The following is a 10,600-nucleotide window of genomic DNA, read 5'->3' on the forward strand; positions in this document are numbered from 1 at the left end:
TATTCATGACAACGTTTTCCCCGGGGTGCCAAACACCTCATCTAGTTAACTTTGTTCAGAGTGCGGAGGAGTATAGAAGTGAGAGGCCTGGTTTCTGTCCCAGTTCAGAGCAATATGTTCATCAGGGCATGGTGGGAGTAAGACACTGTATAGAGACAAGCCCAGCTACTGTTCTGCCCTGAAGCTTGGGGAATGCTGTGAAGACCATGGGTCCATGCATGGCTCTGAGTGGCAGGTGGAGAACATGATTGTAGGCATACAAACTTACACTGCAGGCCTCATTCCTTGATCCTCCAAGTGAGCAATTGACTGCAAGCCGTGTTGTTAAGTCAATAGGTCAGGCTTTTCCTGTACTTCGTAATACGTACGTGGAGTTTTTGTGAGGTCAAATAAGACAGATATTATTCAAACAGGAATGTGGATCCTTGGTGACCAAACAGTTGTGTTTGCTCATTTGAAGAGACTACTTAATCTCATGACCCCAAATCATTATTTTGATTTCTTTCTTCTAGTTTCCATCAGTTAAATTGGATTAATAAAAATACATCTCTTATATCATCATGCCAATAAAATTAACAAAGCATTTGAGTTCTATAAATTGCATTTTGCAAATTAGGTATCTATATTCCCAATCAAATCAGTTACACAGTTTAGAACTCAGTTTCACTAGCAGGAAAATTAGGAAGTTGGGAAGGAGATGTCTAAAGACCTTCCCAGTTAATAAAAATTCTAGGATTCTAAAATGTGTTGTGTGTAGGTGTGTATGCAGTATAGAATAATACCCAGATAACTGCACCAGAAAGTTATACTACTGTCTCAAAAACACTTCACATACAAGAAAGTTCTTTCAGAAAAACTTTAACATTTGCAAAGCAATGAGTGATCCTAGTGAGAGCTTCCCTGTTAAAAGGTCAGCCTGACCTAAAGGTCAAATTATAAATGTAAGATGTATATTTAAAATGCAGCCACAAAGGAATTCAGAAAGTTAGAAGATCAGGAAGTTGCCTACTGGTGTAGCAGTAGCCTAATAAGGGCAAACCAGTGATCTGTGTTAAGTTCAACAACCACACTTCCTGGTGAGGGTCAGACTTAGATTCTTGTGAAAGAGAAGATATTCAAATGACATATTAAATATTTTACTTTAAAATACTTCAGAATATTATATAGTAATAATAAACACCATTGATAATATACATTAAATAGTCTTATTTGTTTTTAAGGAACAAATGCATTATAGTATATAGTTATATATTACAGCTTTATGCTTTTGATAAAAGGTAGTATTTATACCATACTGTCTTCAGATATGATTATATATCTCCTTAGTTCAAAGTCCCTCCCTGGTGAGAAACATAAGCTTGGTCAGATATCAGCCCGTCTTTCTAGAAAGATGTTTGCCCAGCAGAGTAACTAGTAAATCACGAATAGTCAAGAACTAGGTTTTGAATTAAATTTATATATACATTTTTGTTTTTTACTACAGAATCCTCCATGCTCACACTAGTTTAGAATTTGGGCTATACATAAAACACCGGACTAAGAACCAGCAGATGGCATTATGGCTACGTTTCTGGACTCCTACATAGTTGACCACGGTTCGAGTCCCATACCAGGTGGCTTAAACTCACACTGGGCACGTGTATGTGCATGTCCAAGATCCCAAGATGAGAATAGAGGAGAAGGGATTGTGGCATGGCCATCCCTCCAGGAAGTGATTTCTCCCTTTCTGTCTCTCTGTCTGTCTCTGACTTTCTGGCAAGCACATGTGCCCTATAGCAAAAACCTCTCAAAAAAAAAAAAAAATCACCGGACTCTGTATGTAAAACATTTTTAAAAGTTCAACATAAGGGGAACCAGCAGTTAGCGTAATGGCTATGTCGCTGGACTCCCACGTAGTCGACCGCGGTTCGTGTCCCCGACCCGGTGGCTTAAAACTCACGCCGGGCGCATGTGCGTGCGTGCCCAAGATCCCGAGAGGAGAATGGAGGAGAAGGGATTGCGGCGTGGCCATCCCCCCTGGGGGGTTATTTCTCGCTTTCTGTCTCTATGTCTCTCTCTGTCTGTCTGGCGAGTGCACACGCCCTATAGTGAAAACCTCTCAAAAAAAAAAAAAGTTCAACATAAGGAACAAGTTATAATTTAGTCTCTAATAAAGGACCCAGGAACAATTTCAGTAAGTCCTGACATAGGCAAAATGTCAGAACAAAAATAAAAAAATCTAACTTTGCAAAAACAAAAAGATTTGGGCTATTTTATTCAACTACTAACTACTAACTAAAAGCATTTTTTTTGTTAATGGATAGTCCACAATAACCTTGATGTTAGTTTAAGTTTTAGTAAAATCCTTTAACTGAAAGAGCATTTCAGATATTTTCAGCCAGCACATGAATTTTCTGAGAATCGCCAAGAAGATATGTCCAAACTCATGAAGTCCAGCCATTCCATTATCTCTTCTACTATAATGGCCAGATAACTAATTTTTAAAAGGTCTTTAGTGTTTTTGTGCCTTTATTATACACACACACACACACACACACACACACACACTTTTTCCCTTTGTTCATGATGAAGAGTGTGTGTGAATGCAAGAGTGAAAGTGAAACAGAGGGAGAAAAACACCCTCCACAGGGTCTGGTCACCCTGAGATCCCCTTCCTCCAGTCCTCCAGCCCATCCAGCCGTGGGCACTCAAGTGCATTACTTAGCCTGTACCAGGCTGACAAGGCAGGAGACTCGAAGGTAGGATCTGACCTTTCTTGAGCAACATATCAGGCTATATCAGAGTGGGCCCTCTTTTTTCTTAATAGCTATGTAACTAGGAAATTTAAGAACATTTCCATAAGGATTTTAGAATATTCATAATGACAAATGAATTTAAAATTTTTTAAATTTTATTTTATTTTTAGTTTTGCTATGGGATACATACACTCACTGGAGATACACAGAGAAATAGAGAGAGAGAAAGAGATAAAGCACCCCCCCCCACACACACACCCAGGAGGAATGGCCACACCATAATCCCTTCTCCATTCTCCCCATGGGATTTTTGGACTCACATGTATGTGTCTGGTGCGGTTTTCAAGCCACAATGAGTCCAGAACTTGAATCACCCAGTGGGCCATGTAGGATCCAACCACCTTATTCACCATGCCATTGGCTGGCCCAAATTCTTTTGAAAGTGTCTCTACATTGTAATCCTCCTGTCACAATCTCACAGATTACTGGGATTACAAAAGAATACCACAAGGTGCCGCCCTTAGGTAGGACTGGGAATCAAACTAGGGCCTCCCCTGTGGTTCCAGCTTGAGAACCATGCTGTTTTAGCAGTATGTGCTACTGCAACTGGGCTGACTGATGGATGCTAGCTCTTTCCTCTGGCTAAATTTTGATCTAGTCTTCAATTATAGAGTTACCCTCTTCTGTCATTGGATTGTTTTACTAGTCTATATATACTTGAAGTCTTTATTTGTTATTTTATATATATTATCCAGAATTTGACACAAAGTTATCAGGTACAGGACAACACAATGAGAGTAAGACCCATCATCAAAAGAGCTAGGTCTATATATGTCTTAAATGTTGGCATTATCAGGCACATATTTTAACGTGTTGTCATAAACAGGTGCAAAGGTGGACAGCATGTGTGACCAGAAAGGGTTGCATAAACGCCATATGTATGCGATACATATCACAGATTCAAAAAAGGTAGAAGCAGGCATACATACTTTACCTCACAACAATCTCCCATGGGATCTCCAGGCTCCTGCTAGTCTCTCCTAGTACATTTGTATATTCCATTTGCTTACTTAGAAAATCCCTCTTCACTGGGGACAGCCAATGGCATGATGGTTAAGGTGTTGGATCCCACATGGTAAATCACTCAATATTAATAAAACGTGGGCTGGGACCAGCAGATGGCATAATGATTGCATCATTGGACTCTCACGTAGTTGACCATGGTTTGAGTCCTAGAACTGGCAGCTTAAAACTCATGCCGGGCACATGTGCATGTGTGCCCAGAGTCCTGAGAGGAGACTGCAGAGTGGCCATCTCCCTTGCAGTGTGATTTCTCACTTTCTGTCTATCTCTCCGGTGAGTGCACACAACCTATAGCAAAAAATCTCTCTTAAATAAATAATAACTAAAGTATGGGCTAAGCAAATAAGTGAAATACCAAAAAGATAAGAATTCCATGTGATTACAGCAAAGAATAAATATCACTTACTCAGGGGATTAAATAGCAGTTCAGAAAGAGAAATGAAGCAAACGATGCTTTTTAAAGCATAAGTAGTTATAGATTCTTGTAATGACTTCATTAAAAATTTATCATCACTTTTTTGTAGCCATAACGTTTCACACTGCTTTGATGAAGACTAATGCATGGCATTTGTGATTTTGTTTTGCTTGTGTAGAAGGATCAGTGTAAGCAACTTTGTTTGTTTTGAACAGTTTAACATAGACAAAGAAGCTGGAGAAAGGCAGATTTACCACCGGTACTGTATGGAGCGTGCCTCGGTGCATTGTGCTCATGTCTTCACCACAGTTTCTGAAATCACAGCCATTGAGGCGGAACACATGCTGAAGAGAAAGCCTGGCAAGTACTATCCCTGAATTTCTCACCTATCTCGCAATTCCAAATGACATTAGATTATGAGGATTTTATTCTTCTAATATAAAATAGAGGGAAACTGCATTCACATCTTCACACATATTTTAACTCTCAGTTTCAGTAAGTTTGCTGTGAAACTAACACTAAACTATATCTGGAATGGATTAAGAATTCATTCTGTGCTTGTTGAAGAAATGAGCTATGCATAAAATGTCTGGCTTATGAACTGGGTTCTCAGAATGACTTGGTATGTGTAAGTAAACCAAGTCAACTCTTCTCTTTTTAGAAAATAAAAGACAAAAATAAAACAACAACACAGAAATTTGCGAGAAACTAATCCAGTATTATGTCTTGTGACATGGCCTCATGGATGCTATTTGGTAGAAACCTGTTGTTTTTACCTCTTCCCTAGACCTCCTTGCAAGTTTTTCTGGGAACTGTCTTGGGACACAACCAGAGATTTCAATGCAAAGAAGCATGTTCACAAAATATGACACTATTTCCTCTCTACAGCTGATTGGTTCAAAGGTGACCATTCACATAAGCCAGGCCAATTGGAATGCTCCCATTCAAATGAGAGTCTGTTTGTAATAAAATGTCAGCTTCGAAGCCATTGGTGGCTCCGGGTTTTCTATTCCGGACCGGATGCAAAGGTGAAATTACAGTGAAGTGCTGTAAGAAGCAGAAACAGAATGGAAGAGGCCTCTGCAGGTTCTCCACAGTGCTTTTGATGATGATTTAGAGTAATTCCTGAGGCTCAGCTAAATCTTTGCCATGAAATACTCCAGCATCCTTTTAATAGATCCTCATTATTATACTTAAGTCAGTGTTAAATTATTTGCAACCAAATGGTCTTAATGTATCTTCTTTGCTTGATTCCTGTGGTCTTGTTTCTAGTTTTCTTTCAGACACAATTAATTACATGCCTGAAGGAGATGCTATTTCAAGGTTCTAGATTTTAAAAAAACAAAACAAAATAGAATAAGAATGAAAGTAATTTGAATAGTGGAAGCATTAAGATGCTATAGCATTCTCTCTTCTCCTGAAGATTCTCTTGAATTCACTTAGATTCTGTCATGCCCGTTACAGCGGTTAACTTGGTCAGTATGCTCATTTCTCTCTCTTACATCTTCCTTTATTCCCATCTACAGCATTCTTTTTGGAGCTTACAAAAATGCTTTATTTTTTCCTAATATCCAAAAGTGAAAATTTCCTAAAGACTGCCACCGTGTCACATGTCTGTATAAGCTCCTCTTTCCTCCTGCTGCCAAATCTCTTGGAACAGGAAGCCATAGTTGTTCCTTCCGCTTACACCTGCATTCCTTGGACTTTGGCTTCTAACCTTCAACACTAGTTTGATATTGTTAGTCCCCAAATCAACAAATTCACAGATCTTTTATATTTTCAGTATTTCTCGATACTCCTTTGCATTTGAGGATGCTGAACACCTCTGTCTTTCCCTTACTGTTAGGACACTGTATACACTAAGTCTGTTCCAATGCTATATTTTCTAGTACTGCTAAACTTTTTTTTTTTTTTTTGAGAGGTTTTTGCTATAGGGCGCTTGCGCTTGCCAGAAAGAGAGAGAGACAGAGAGACAGAAAGCAAGAAATCATCCCCCAGGGTGGATGGCCATGCTGCAATCCCTTCTCCTCCATTCTCCTCTTGGGATCTTGGGCACACACGCACACACGCCCGGCGTGAGTTCAAGCCACAGAGTCCGGGACTCGAACTGCGGTCGACTTTATGGGAGTTCATCGACATAGCCATTACACTAACTGCTGGCCCTGCTAAACATTTTTCTATTTTTCTGGTTGTTGATTTTTCTTATCAATTTTTGAGCCCATGCTAATTCCTCGATATAAGCTCCAGCTGCTATCTTTTAGTCAATCTTTTTCATTTGGATTGGCATTCTTAACTTCAGAAAGGCTAATGGTACTGATGTCTTCTTCTTAGGAACAATAGCAAGATATTAGTTGCCAAAATATTACTCCTAGGGAGAGAAAATACCTGGGGTGCAGAAGTAAAAGGGAGGCTTTTAAAAATATATATTTTGATTTTTTTTTTTTTAAGAGAGAGATTTTTGCTGTAGGGCATGTGTGCTTACCAGAGAGAGAGAGAGGCAGAAAGTGAGAAATCACCCCTGAGGGGGAAGGCCACGTCACAATCCCTTATCCTCCATTCTCCTCTCAGGATTTTGGGCATGCACTCACACGCACCCAGAGTGAATTTCAAGCTGCTAAATGTGGGACTTAAACCACGGTCAGCCATGTGGAAGTCCAGCCATCTGCTGGTCTCTATATTTTGAATTTTTGAAATTTAAATGACATGTAAATTAATTCATCACCTAAAAAATAATTGCACCTATGTAATTAATTAATTTGACATAATTAGTTAAATTAAAATTTAAAGTGATACCAACCATAGGGGGGAACTTCTCACAAGTTGAAGATTTTCTTAGCATAATAGTACACCAGGGAATTCTTTTAATACAATTTATAAAGCTCAAATTCTATATAAGTATTTTCATTAGAGAAAAACCTACAATTTTAACTGTGTCACTATGTAAGAGTGTTTGAATAATTCCCTATCTATCAATAAGTCATAAAAGCATGTTTTAGATGTTATGTTCTAGAACCAGTTCGTACCTGCTCACAAGAATCAATTGTTAACCTGCAGGATATTTGTGAGCTAGTTACTAAGCACCACCCTCATTAAAAATGTAATGGTTTCGGGGACCAGCAGTTAGTGTAATGGCTATGTCGCTAGACTCCGACGTAGTCAACCGCGGTTTGTGTCCCGGACCCAGTGGCATAAAACTCATGCCGGGCGCGTGTGCGGGTGTGCCCAAGATTCCGAGAGGAGAATGGAGGAGAAGGGATTGCGGCACGGCCATCCCCCCTGGGAGGTGATTTCTCGCTCTCTGTCTCTCTGTCTCTCTCTGTCTGTCTGGCGAGCACACGCGCCCTATAGCAAAAAGAAAAACCTGTCAAAAAAAAAAAACAAAGAAAATGTAATGGCTTACTATTAAATAAATATATAAAAATTGAAAAGACATTGCTTCCTACTTGTTAGGATACATTTACTAGGCTCTATGCTCCTACGTTATTTATATCTATATTTGCATTTGTGTGGTGGAAATACTACTATGGTATTATTGTGCATCTCTTCACAATTCTGCCTTCACCCTGCTGGCCTGAAATCCGTCACAGTGGGAGTATTTGAGCCACAAAAATAGGCAAATGATATAAATAAAGTCAACTTATCTATCTGTCTATCTACTTTTTCTGGACTGCTGTTTCTTACCTTTACCAGCCTACGATTGTGTGGGCCTGCATGCATGAGATTATTCTGCATTATAAATATGGACATCGGGAGACTTCATTGCCCTAGTTCTTTATGTTAAACTTAGATAATTAGTATCAGGACACAGATTCTTAATTTTTAATCATTTGTGAGACAATTTAGAAAATTCCAGAGGATTTCAAATCGTATATCTTTGCTCTCATGTTTTTGCATGATCCAATTGCCCGTTGCCGTGGATAAGCATGGAGACTCCAGAGTCAAGCTGCCTTTTTCTAAATTCTACCTTTCTTACGTGTTGTGACTTGACTGTGGGCAGTTAATGCTCTCTGAAGGCCAGTTTTTTCATCTGTAAAATGGAACAACAAGGGGCCAGCAGGTGGCATGGTGATTAAGACAGCTGGAATCCCACATGGCTGACCATGGTTCGAGTCCTGGACCTGGCAGCTTGCTTTCTCACTTTTCTTCCCTCTCTTTGTCTCTCTCTGGTCAAATTCAAAATAAAATAAAGTAAAATAAAATAAATGAATAAAATTTTTAAAAAATGGGAGCAACGAAAAGACAACTCCTACAACTTTATTAAAATATGCTAAGGTCTGGTACAAATTAAGCCTCCTATAAATGCCATAAAAAGACATGTTAAAAGGTAATTATTATTCTATCCTAATCACACAGTGCAGTTCATCTAGGAATTACTCTCATGAAAGCTTCCACGAGAAATCTTGGCAACCTAAAATGGACTCTATTGTGGGAACGTGTGTAAATAAGTAGAGCAAGGGGCCAGCAGGTGGTGTGGTGGTTAAGGTGTTGGACTCCCGCATGGCCAACCCTGGTTAGAGTCTGGATGAGGTGGCTTGAAAGTCAAACTGGGTGCATGTGCATATTTGCCCAAAATCCCAAGAAGAGAATGCAGAAAGAATTGTGGCATGGCCATTCCCTTGGGGAATGCATTTTCACTTTTCCTCTCCCTGTTTCTCTCTGACTCTCTCCAATAAGCACACACATACTATGGACAAAAAGAGAAGTAAAAAATCAAATATAGCCAATGCCTGATTACCTAGTAAAAATTCAAAAAAAAAATCAGTTTTTTTTTTGTTTGTTTGTTTTTATTTTTCACAAGAAGTGATCAAGAAGCCTGTGCTGACTTTTTGGAAACCTTTCAAGAGCATAGCTAATGCTATGCTATCAAGGATTCTTCAAACTGATGTGACATGCTTATAATTTGCGCACAGATCTCCATTGCAAAAATTTCCATTGTTATATGCTTTTTTTTTTTTAACCTAGCCTCTTCTTTTTATTTCTTTTGTTTTCACTGATGGTAATTGCAGTAAGTCATGTGTTCAACTCAACGGGTGGTTTCCATCATGTGCTCTTGGTATTCTCTCTCTTACTTATCACAGACCAATATTCTAGAAAGTCAAGAATATCTTCTTGCCCGAGCAACAAAATTTTCTGAGCAGAATGGATCAATTGTATTAAAATTAAAAACTAGAAATAAAAATAAATATTAGAAACATGGGATGCCTTTCCAGTTTTCCAAAGACATAGATTTCCCACATGCTTGGGTGAAACAAGATGGAAAGAGAAAGTTTAATACAGTGGTTCAGGACACAGCGTATGAAGCAGGCTGCATGGATTCTGTGCCCACCTACCAGCCATGTGTGTGTGTGTGTGTGTGTGTGTGTGTGTGTGTGTGTGTGTTTTAAGAATTTTTTTTATAATTATTTTATTTAACTTTATTTATTTGACAAGACAGGGACAGAGTGAGAGAGAGAGAGGGAGAGAGAGTGAGAAAGCAAGCTGCCAGGTCCAGGACTTGAACCATGGTCGGCCATGTGAGAATCCAGCGCCCTTAACCACCATGCCACCTGCCAGACCCCAGCCATGTGCTTTTGGACAGATTCCTAACAACTCTGTGCCCTGTTTCCACCTCTGAAAAATGAAGACAAGATCACCTACCCTGTTGGTTATTGCACAGATTAAATGGGTTACATTTTTCAGCTTTTAGAGCAGTGCCTGGTGTACATGAGCAATCAATACATCTAAACTATAATAATAGTCAAATGATGAGTTATAACAACAAATTATTGATTGAACTCTGTTATTGTCTCATTCATTCATTGTTATTTTGGTCAGGTTTCCTGATATTCTGTTTTCACCAGAAGACTAGATTTTGAAATTTTATAAATTTTAAATTCTGTAGTAGTCAGAAACAGGAATGTGAATAGACAGCTAACTCTACTGAAAACACTTTTTTCCTACAATGACACCTTCTCCCAAAAGATAATTTTCATTTCATTTTGGTTTTCCAGACGTAATTACTCCAAATGGCTTGAATGTGAAGAAATTTTCAGCAGTGCATGAATTTCAAAACCTCCACGCCATGTACAAGGCCAGGATTCAAGATTTTGTTAGGGGTCATTTCTATGGGTATGCTTCCCCTTATTTAAAAAAAAATATATATATATATAAGAGAGAAGATAATACTGTTAATTGCTTATCTTTCCTGGCCCCCTTCTTACAAAAACAGAATCATACGAACATTGTGTTGCTGTTGTTTAACTTCATTTGAAATGTTTTGTTTTGTTTCAGTCATCTAGACTTTGATCTTGACAAGACTTTGTTCCTTTTCATCGCTGGGAGGTATGAGTTTTCGAACAAAGGAGCTGACATCTTCCTTGAATCCTTA

At 38.8% G+C, this 10,600-nt stretch overlaps 1 protein-coding gene across 1 annotated transcript in view; it reads left to right on the top strand.

Moving 5' to 3' along the window:
• The window catches only part of GYS2 (glycogen synthase 2), a 79,517-nt gene that overhangs the window by 15,007 nt on the left and 53,910 nt on the right, over window positions 1-10,600 (top strand). The window contains exons 5-7 of the mRNA XM_006155074.3: window positions 4,449-4,593; window positions 10,224-10,341; window positions 10,504-10,596. Coding sequence (XP_006155136.1) covers window positions 4,449-4,593; window positions 10,224-10,341; window positions 10,504-10,596 — 356 coding nt within the window. The remainder of the gene's footprint in view (window positions 1-4,448; window positions 4,594-10,223; window positions 10,342-10,503; window positions 10,597-10,600) is intronic.

Source organism: Tupaia chinensis, unplaced genomic scaffold (genome assembly GCF_000334495.1).
Source record: "Tupaia chinensis unplaced genomic scaffold, TupChi_1.0 Scaffold000434_1, whole genome shotgun sequence".
NCBI classification, from domain to species: Eukaryota; Metazoa; Chordata; class Mammalia; order Scandentia; family Tupaiidae; genus Tupaia; species Tupaia belangeri.